Source organism: Cheilinus undulatus, linkage group 4, assembly GCF_018320785.1.
Source record: "Cheilinus undulatus linkage group 4, ASM1832078v1, whole genome shotgun sequence".
In the NCBI taxonomy this organism is placed as follows: Eukaryota; Metazoa; Chordata; class Actinopteri; order Labriformes; family Labridae; genus Cheilinus; species Cheilinus undulatus.
In genome coordinates this window covers 6,884,855-6,895,247 of record NC_054868.1, presented here as the reverse complement: position 1 = coordinate 6,895,247, position 10,393 = coordinate 6,884,855, and the positions used below count along the sequence as shown (strand labels likewise).

Genomic DNA, 10,393 nt, shown 5'->3' with positions numbered 1-10,393 from the left:
AGCATAAAGTCAGAATTGTGATTTTAACCTCAGATTCAAGTCAGAATTGTGAATACAACCTCTGGTTAAAGTCAGAAATTTAATTTTAAACCCAGATAAAAATCTAAATTGTGATTTTAACCTCAGATTAGTCAGAATTATGATTTTTAACCTCAGATTAAAGTCAATTAGTAATTTTAACCACAGATTTAAAACTGAATTGTGATTTTAACCTCAGATTAAAGTCAGAAACGTAATTTTAAACCCAGGTTTAAGTCTGAATCGTTATTTAAACCTCAGATTAAAGTCAGATTTTTCATGTACAAGCATGTAGAGCTACTCAGTTACAGTATTTTGAGTTAATGTGATTAGTTATTTTTTGTGTCCTTGGAGAAAAGGACTAAAATGATCCAATATTCACTGGAAAATGAAGGAAATTTGTATCTGGATGGATGTCTCTTTCACACTTGTTTTCGATGAACAGTTTTGCTCAACATGTTTAAAATGAAGGTTATTGTTAAAACAGTATTGTAAATATATAAATGTTTTAATTTACATTCAGCTTTTTTCGTGTTGGCTTGCTGCAGGTACTCTTGTGGGGGTTTCTCTCTGAGGTTTGGATCTAACTTGTAAATGAAGAATTTTTCAATAAAGATACGTTCAAAGAAAAAAAGCGCTGCTCCAACGGTGTTGTCATGGCAGCGCTCTATGTTTACATTTAGTTAGCTGAAACCTTTCCTGCTGGTTGTGACTAATTTCCAGACTTTTTTCGTGAACACCGAGCTTTTTAGGATGGTGAGTAAACTCTTTTAGTCTAATACGTACTTAAATGTTATACTGAACGGTTAGCATGTGATAGCCTAGGCCTGGTATCATCTCTGCTAGTAGGCTAAGAGCTAGCTAGTCTGGTTAACGGAAAGCTGTTATGATAGCGTAACTCTTGACTGGTTGTTTGATTTCCAGCCATCAACGTCCAAAGTAAAAAAGACGCCAACGAAGGGGAAACCTGAGGTGGCGGGCGGACTTTCGGCCAAGGAGATGCCCAAAGATCAGGTCAGAGCCTGTGCTAACTGTAGCCTCTCCTTTTCTGGTAGTAGGCTAAGAGCTAGCTAGTCTAGTTAACGGAAAGCCGTTATGATAGCGTAACTCTTGACTGATTGCTTGATTTCCAGCCATCAAAGTCTAAAGTAAAAAAGACGCCAACGAAGGGGAAACCGTCTGAGGTGGCGGACGGACTTTCGACCGAGGAGATGTCCAAAGATCAGGTCAGAGCCCATGCTAACTGTAGCCTCTCCATCACTGCTCCAGCTGATGGGAGTGGAAGCCTTCACAAATAATTAAAGTAATGTACAAAACACCTTCAGCTGCAGATACATCCTCAAATATTCAGACATCAGATGATACAGAACAGTAACCACATTTTTTTCACAGACAACGTGTGTAGGACTATGAAGTTAAGCGATCTTAAAATCATTTCAAAGTTTGTTTCATTTTGGTCACGTTTCTTTTGATGATGTAGCGCTGCATTACTGCCAGGAAGGATCCCCCTACCGCAGTTTCTTTTCTTTCTTTTCTTTTTTTTAACATATTTATCACACTTAAATGTTTCAGACCGTCAAACACATTTTAATGTTAGACCAAGATAACTTGAGTAAACACAAAATGCATTTTTTAAAATGATGATTCGATTTATGCCAGTGGCCATCCAGACAAATGTGTGCTGATCATTGCCAGCTACTTTTTATTTTGAAAGAACTTCAACTATAATACCTGTTCCAAAATTTAAAAAATCCTCAAGAACTGATTGACTTTTCAACCTGTTGCTTTAACATCTAACATCACTCTAATATCATTTTAAGTTTGGTTCATAGAAATTTCAGGTATTTAAAGTAAAAAAAAGAAAGAGTTTAATGTTTTCATTTTTCAGAGTGGCCTAAATATAGTGTTATAATAACGGTTACTTTAGATATTGGCAAAAACAAGTGTTTGTACATGTTTTATATGGGGATTTTGTCAGTGAGAAAATAAAAATTAGAATTTATGTTTAATTTTTCAAAGTCTGTCCTGAAGGGCTTAGCTATTTTTAGACACAAGTAGGGATGTCCCAAGGTGAAAGGTTGGGAACCATGGGGTAAAGGATGCTAAACTCTTCATCCTGGAAGAGGTTTAAAAGCAACTGACTTTTCTTCAGCTTTTTCAATTGACTGCCTTTCTGCTTCTCTTAATTTGCCTGATCATTTTTTTTGTTTATTTGTTTTAAACTTTTTAACTGATAGGAAGCAGCAGATTTTGGCCAATGATCATGTCTGATTTCCTGGTTTTAAACACAGGCACACAGGTTATGTTCTGTCCCTCCTTATTTTTATTCTGTACACAGAAAGTTGCAGGCTGAAAAAGAGGGTAGCCACCTGGTCAAATTCTCTGATAGCATAGTTCATTTGTCTAAGCCACTGATCATCAACTGGTGGCCCGGGGCCCCAAAGCTTCCTGTCCAGCCCCTGAAAGATGGTTAAATTCAGAAAAGGAGGAAAAGAAGATTTTAAGAGTATCTTTTGGCTTTGAATGTCTGCAGCTGTTAAATCCATCCAACAAAAAATAACATTGAAATAGTTTTAGAATGACTCAAAATTTGATCTGTTTTTTTCAGAGATTTACTGTCATTATTAGTAAGTATTTTAAAAAGGGTTAAGGTTGGCAGAAGTGCTGCAAAATGACCAAATAAAGTGGTGAAAAGAGGTTAAATGTGGCAAAAAAAATGTTAGAAGAGGAAAAAAGGCACAAAAGGTATCAACAATTGGTTACGAATGACAAAAAGTAGTACAAGAAAGTAATAAAAAAGGGATTAAAAAGTGGAAAAATTGATAAAAGAGTGTCACAAATGGGGTAAAACATGCAGGAAAAGTGTTTTAAATTGGGTTAAAATCTTTCAAAAAAATTTTTTAAAGAGGCAACAAGGGGCAAAAGTATCAACAATGGGTTAAAAGTGGCAAGAATTGGTTTAAAAGTTGCAAAAAATGATGAAAAAAGTAAAAATGGGTTGAAAAGTGGAAAAAAAAGAAAAGTGGCAAAAATTGATGAGTATCACAAAGGGGATAAAACGTGCATGAAAAGTGTTTTAACTGGGTTAAAACCTTTCAAAATTTGGGTTAAAGAGGCAAAAAGTATCAACAATGGGTTAAAAGTGGGAGAAATTGATTTTAAAGATGCAAAAATTGTTGAAAAAATGTAACGAAAAGGGGTTAAAAGGTGGCAAAAATAGAAGAAAAGTGGCAAAAAATTGATAAGAGTGTCACAAAGGGGATAAAGCATGCATGAAAAGTGGTTTAAATGGGGTTAAAATCTTTTAAAAATTGTGTTAAAGAGGCAAAAGGGGGCAAAAAGTATCAAAAAAAGGTTTAAAGTGTCATAAATTGGTTAATATTGGTGCTAAATGACAACTGGGGGGGCCCGTTCTCTGTGATTTTTAGGGGTCCGGCCTATCCTGTTGTCAGGCCTTTCTCCTTGTGGCCTGCTGTGTTATAGATAATAGGGATAGATCTCACTGGTAATGCCTAAAATAATATAAAACATTTATTTAATTTCTTTGTGTTTGAAAGTCTGGCCCCCAGAGTTTCTGTTGAGACTAAATCTGGCCCTTGTGCAGATGTACTTGATGACCCCTGATCTAAGATCATGGTGGTGCCCTTCCTACTTTATTAACTGGTGTGGGGAAAACTTCTTTGACCATAATCTTTTAAAAAACAGAGGAGCTCTTTGTTTGTTTTAGGAAAAAACTAATCCAAATTCTGTTCATGGTAAGGATTGTGAAATTGTTGATTCATTTAAGTTCTTAGGAACTGTGTTGGATTCCCCAGCTAAAGTCTGATTTGAACACTGAGAGTATTGCTAAGCCAGGTCAACAAAGAATCCACTTACTGTGGGTTATCGTTGTCTAATAGGAATATTAGTTTTTTTGTTGATCTGAAACATTTAAGTGTGACAAATATAAAAAAACTAATCAGGAAAGTGGCAAAGACTTTTTCACAACACTATAAAACATATAATAAGGCACTAGGCATATACAGAATTAGTAAGTAAGTATAAAGTCTTAGCATCAAGAAGAATCACATATTATTATGTTTGTATTATTATGAAAAAAATATGGATAACAAGTTTTTGATGTCATTTGTCTTTCCCAGCATTTACATCAGGGCACTTTTAGTTGCTGTTTATCTGTGGTAAAAAGTCCCACACAAAGCCTTAGTATGTTTTTCAAAGTCAGCTGTGATTGGCCAGCTATTATTTCTCTTAACTGACTGGGATTTGTGTAAACCATCAGCTGGTGGAGAACATTGTTCGCCTCCGGGAAGAGCTGGACAGAGAGCGCGAGGAAATGAGCTACTTCCAGCTGGAAAGGGACAAGCTCCTGGCATTCTGGGAAACCTGCAAGAAAGACCTGGAGGAGACCAAGGCCAAGCTAAGGAACAGGGAGAGGGAGAGACGGGAGGCAGAGGAGCGCCACCAGGTGGAAATCAGTGTGAGCTGCTTCAGAGTATTTGACACCTTTAGAATGCATTTAAATAAAACAGCCCACTAAAAGGATTGTATTAAAAAAACATTCAGGGCCTGTGCTAATAGCTGGCTTATTTAGCACTGGCAGCTTTTATTTTTCCAAACCAATGTAATCCAGCATTCTGAGCACTCAGAACTGGGTAACAAAAACTCCCTCAATCCCAGCTGTTCCTGTCTCCATGCTTAAAGCTCTCTCTGTTGAAAAAGCTTGACTTTTGAACTTGTCACTTCTCCCTCACTAGCCACTAAAATCAAGAAGGGTCAGGGGTTCTGACAATGGTGGAAGGGAAACTTTGTCCTTATTTGGTCTTTTATAAGGGTAGTTTTCAGGTCTGCAGCTGCAGTCCATGTCAGGGCAGAATTCCTTTACATTGTCTCCACATTTTCTCTTTGATATTTCATTGAAATATATAAATATGAAGCACACAGCCATTTTAAAACAATGCTATTGATTTTACAGAAGAAAGTTGGATTCAATTTTTGTAACATATTAACAAGGATTGGGGTGAGAAGTGCTCTGAAGAAGGTTATAGGCACTGCCAGCGCTAAAAAAAAGCCAGCTGTGGACACAGGCTGTAACTGGGACTTGGTTCTAAAGTGGTTGATGATGTCAGATGGTACTGGCCCAGCCAACAGAAAAGCAGCAGAAGCCTGGTTTTAACCTGTAGAGGGCAGTCATTATGCCCATTTCTTACACAAAAGGTAAGTTCTAAAACTAGAAGCTCAAATGTTGCGAGGATTTAGTCACACTTAAACACCTCCATCCATCCATCTGTTCACACTTCTGTGCAAACATGAAACTATCAGAAAACAAACAAAACTATCATAAAACTGACAAAGAATTACTTATTAAGATGTGTTGCATCTGAAAGTTTTGAATTACTGATCATTTTAACAATCTTTTGTTTTCAAAGCTACCTACAGGAGTAATTCAAAGAAATGTTGCATCCTTTTTTGCAAAAAATAGGAAAAATTGGACCAAGATTTAAAAAATAGTGCAGTAGCCCTTTAAACAAAGTTTATTGAATGGAGAATGCATCTCTTTTGATTGGTTCTTGAATGTCACATCAGGTGTACAAAGAGAAGCTGAAGCATGTCCTGTCTGAACAACATAACGCTGTGTCAGGAATAAAGATGGACAACGTCACCGCCACCTCGCTGATACAGAATCAGAACACAGAGACCGAGCTCAAGTTGCAGGGAGACGTGCACAGCCTACAGGCCAACTACAGGGAGAAAATGCTCCACCAACATAACTGCATCAAGGAGCTCAAACTGGTTGGTCCATTTTCTTTTGTACTTTTTTTTGTGTCCTGTTTTACCTCTTCACATTTTTTTCTCTTCTCTATGAACAGAAGCAAGAGTCGGAGCTGATTGAGTTAATGATGCACTACGACAAAAGACTCACAGGTAAACAAACACATCAAGTTTCTGAGCTCGAGTCAAAACCCCTCTCCTCTTTACACTAACATTTTTTTTATAGACATTGGAGCCAAACATAACAAGAACGTGGAGGCTGCGCTTCAAGACCATCTTAAGAAAAGGAGGGCTGCGTTCGAGGAGTTGGAGAAGCGATGGGAGAGCCACATTGAAGCTCAAATGAAAAACCATGATAAGGCTTTGGAAGAAGTAAACAGAGCCTACACTGAAGCTCTTACAAGAAAGAGGCACTATTTACATCAGGAGGTTAAACAGGACACAAACACTTCTTCTTTGCAAAATCACTAAAGAATTAAAAATAAAACAGTTTTTGTGTTTGTGTGTGTGTGGGTGTGTGTGTGTGTGTGTGTGTGGGTGTGTGTGTGTGTGTGTGTGATCCTGCAGGAGATCCTGCAGGATCTGGAGAAAGAGCTGGCAAGAAAGGAGAGAAAGCGTTTAACAGCTGAGAAAGAGTTAAAACGTCTGCGTGATGCGCTGCAGGAGGCTGAACAGAAAAAATCTGAGTACAGTAAACAGCTGGAGGAATACAACAAAGCCAAGAAAGAGGAGGCGGTGCGTTCCTAGCACAGTTGACAAAGCATCACAACATATAGCACAGTTATATTGTCTGCTTTGGTGGGAATAAAATTTTGTAACAGGGTTTTCAACATAAGTAGCATTTTAGTTGTTTTATCATCTCCTTCCAGTGGCAGAAGCACAAAAATCAAAGTATTAACGGACAGCTGTTTTTTAAAAAAAGACCCTTATTTGTGTCCGACAGAAAAAGAAAGCTCATACTAAGATCATAGAGAAGGAGCTAGAAGATTTAAAATTGGAGCATTGGCTGCTGCAGGAAGCGTTTGAAAAGGTAACCTGCTTACTCACATTATGAGTTTTCCCCTCTGTGTGCAAGATTTCTTTATATGAATGTTTCTGTGTCCAACAGGCTGAGCAGGAACGGGATCAGCTGATAAAGAAACAGAGGGAGACCATCCTGGACATGCAGCAGCAGCGTGGGCTGAAGGAGATGGTGGCTAGGAGGAAGATAGCCGTACTGGAAATAAGTGTGGAGAGGGCAGAGTGTCAGCTTAATGCTGTTGTCGCCGCCGCTAACCTTGACCAAGATGCAGCCAGCAGTGCTGCAAAAAAACTCCAGGTACAATTTTATTAGGGCTGGGCAGTTGATCGCAAATTAGATTTAATTGCAATATGGCCTGCTGCGATTTTGAATATCTCTTTAACATGAAATGTGTCAATATACCAGTTTAATGAATCATTTTTATGCAGCAGCAGAGATTTTAAGCACATTATGCAAACATTCAAGTGTCAAATTTTTAATAATGTTTACAAAAATCCTCCTCTTTGTGTTTTTCTTAATCAAAATGAGTGAAAATGATAATACCTTTAAACAAAGCAAATGACCTAAAATTTGTATTGCAAGCAAAAATAGATAGCTCATTCTATCTAAAACTGATGAAACCTAGCGGTACTTCATGAAAGTCATACCCCAGCTGCAGTTAGCTGATGGCCAGCCTCACTTCCCCCACCCCAGCTCCCTCTTGTAGCTTAAAGCTTGTTGCAACCTCTTATTCAGATTCGTGCTTTTATGGGGTAATTGCTTCTGAAACAATTTCATTGTTTTCAATACACTTGGTCTTATTTATGGAATTATTCATTGCTTGAATTTGTTGAAAAATACACAAGATTAACCCAAGAATAATTCCATATTAAATCACAGTCTGCCTGTCTTTGCCAGGACACTCTTGTAAATGAGATTCTTGATCTCAATGAGGTTCTCCTGGATAAATAGATTTTAAATAAACAATCGCAATATTTGGGAAAAAAATGGCAATTAGATTATTTTTGCAAATTGTGCATTCCTAAATTTTATAACAGTATTTCTACCTGTGTCTGAAAACAGGAGTGCCACGAGGCTCAATACTAGGACCACAGATATTTACAGTCTCTATAAACAATGTTTTAGGGCTCTCAGACTTTACATACATTGTATTTACTTATTTGTTGTAGGGGACAACGCACATTAATGAACATGGACATGTAAATGTGCCAGATTTTAGCCATGGGCTAATTTCTATCCGTAGTCCCTGGCAGGTTGATGGAATACATATTAAAGAGTATATTAAGCATGTACATAATGAAAATAGAATTTATTTAAAATAAGACAACACCCAGAGACCAAACAACAGAAACAGTGCAATATTATACAAAGACCCCCATATAACAATACAGAAAGTGGCTGTATGATTTTGCTTAAGACTGACCAGGAATAAAGGGACCACTGCAATGAAGTGTTTACAGCGTGAATAGCTGTTTTTATGCACACTACTCTATGCATGTAGCTTTCAGTGTTCCCCACAGGATTATAGGAGACTATGCTGGTGGTGGGGGGACCCCGAACCTTCTAGATCAGGGCTATTCAATTACAAATGTAACTGGACCAAATATTAAAATCAAGAAATGTAGCTGGGCTGGACATGTTCAGTGGCCAGTAAGCAGCTAATGTCAAATTTGAAACCAATACAGATCAGTTTGATAAGAAACATGCACTTTTTATTCATAGTCTCCCTTTAAGTTTGGCAACATGACGAAAGCACTTGAAAAAGTGCATTAAAACAAAACAACAGAGCTGTATTTGCACATAACCTGAGGCAATAGAGATGTTTTTTTCACTTAAATAAGAATAAGATGAATAGAATGAAAAATAAAATGAAATTCTGTTAATAATCATTTTGGTCACATCTTACCCAGACATATATTAAAGTGCATAAAAACTTAATTTACACAGTTGTAGCTACAGTTGAAAAGAACATGTTTATACTTGGTGTCTTGGGGCTATTTCTGTCACCATCGCTAGCCACGCCTTAAAACAATGCAGTGCATTGTAGGTAGACTGTTGCTAGGTTACACAGAGTGTTGCAGTCATGCAGGGTTAATTTTGGCTGCTATTTTTTCAGTTTTAGTTTTAGTCTTTAAATGAAATGGGTTTTAGTTTTAGTCACATTTTAGTCATTTAGTCAGTCGTTTTAGCTGACAACAACTCAAAACATTTTAGTCTAGTTTTAGTCCATAAAAAGTCCTCACACTTCAGTCTTTACTTTTAGTCCAAGCATTAATTTTCTTTTCTAAATCTGGTACCAAATCATGGTGGTGTGTTCTCTGCACCCTGCCAAACCAGGGGTCCCTGTTTTCTACAGCTGAGAGCTAAACTATCAAAGTATAATTTAGCATTTTTGAGGTAAAAAAAATCTCCTTGTTTGTACAGAATTTGATTCAGAATTTTTCTAGTTCAGTTCTACAATGAATCAATTCAGTAGGGAGATTTATTGAGGTAAACGTGATAAGGACTGACAGGGAGACGCAATCCATCTGAACAGACAGAAGTGGGTTTTAAGAACAAATTTCTTCTAAAGAAGGGCTGGCCAGTATACTTCTGTCTGTCCATCCATCCATGCTATTCTTGTGAGTGGGATACTTCAAGAATCCTTTAGGGGATTCTCTTCAAGTTCTCAAGAATCAATCTGAATACATTTTGGAAGTCACCTCCACCGGGCAGCAGTTTAGTTTGTTAGTCAATAAGTTTTCATGTTGGCCCATCAGGGAAAATGTAAGCACTGAACAAACTTATTTTTGGAGAACAAAAGGCTGAATCTGTTTTAATTTCTGTTTGTAGGAAACACTGGATGCTAGAAGGACCACCAACAGAGCCTTGAAAGAAGATTTGGCTCAGAGATGTAAGGTCAGTCACTAACTCTGCCATGTTTTCAACCGTTCTGTTGTTCTTATTACTGTGTTGATGACATGAATGTGTGACCTGCAGGAATACGACGACCACCTGGAGAGGCTCAAAGAGGAACGGAGGGCTCAGGGCCTCCCGCTGTACAACTTTCCGTTCAAGTCTTCAAAACAGATCCTTAGAAGAAAAAATGAGATTCAGAAATCTCTTGGAGCTGTGGACAAACTATGATACTGCTGCAGGTGTCAGATTCACTCACCTCTTACACTACTCCACTTCTCTACCTGGCTCTCATTTTTCTGAAAAGTTAACATCCATTTAATGAACTCTGATTTGGTGTTTTTAACAATTAAAAATTTTCTGCTGGCATATTACACCCTCCTGCTGCAATGTTTCCATTTTTCTTTATAATGCCGCTGCTGCTGATTTCAGCGTTTACAGTATAGGAGAGAGAAAAGAGGAGCAAAAGGCCGAGTTTGAACCCACATACCCCTTTTCAAGTACAAGCAAGCAGCATGCTTTGGCTTTCCAGGAAGCACATGGCTAGAAACCCCCATATGGATAGATGCATTTACAGCAATGCATACTGAATACAGTAAAATTAGTTAAAAAGTAATTAATCCATAGTAAAATGAATTTTAAAATGAGGGTGCTAAAATGCTGTAAAGGAAGATGCTGGGGTGGAGGAGG

At 37.7% G+C, this 10,393-nt stretch overlaps 1 protein-coding gene across 2 annotated transcripts; it reads left to right on the top strand.

Annotated features, from left to right (window-relative positions):
- Positions 1 to 653: 653 nt before the first annotated feature.
- On the top strand, positions 654 to 10,077 carry LOC121508028 (dynein regulatory complex subunit 4-like). 2 transcript variants are annotated; one of them, XM_041784494.1, is made up of 12 exons: positions 654 to 774; positions 943 to 1,032; positions 1,152 to 1,244; positions 4,298 to 4,495; positions 5,602 to 5,808; positions 5,886 to 5,940; positions 6,014 to 6,216; positions 6,355 to 6,522; positions 6,731 to 6,817; positions 6,896 to 7,105; positions 9,641 to 9,706; positions 9,788 to 10,077. In XM_041784494.1, the coding sequence occupies exons 1-12, from the start codon at positions 772 to 774 to the stop codon at positions 9,932 to 9,934; spliced, it is 1,527 nt and encodes a 508-aa protein (XP_041640428.1). In that variant the 5' UTR covers positions 654 to 771; the 3' UTR covers positions 9,935 to 10,077. The 2 variants fall into 2 exon arrangements, with proteins under 2 accessions (XP_041640428.1, XP_041640429.1); XM_041784495.1 differs by having other exon boundaries at positions 9,641 to 9,701; positions 9,788 to 9,928.
- The last annotated feature ends 316 nt before the right edge of the window (positions 10,078 to 10,393 follow it).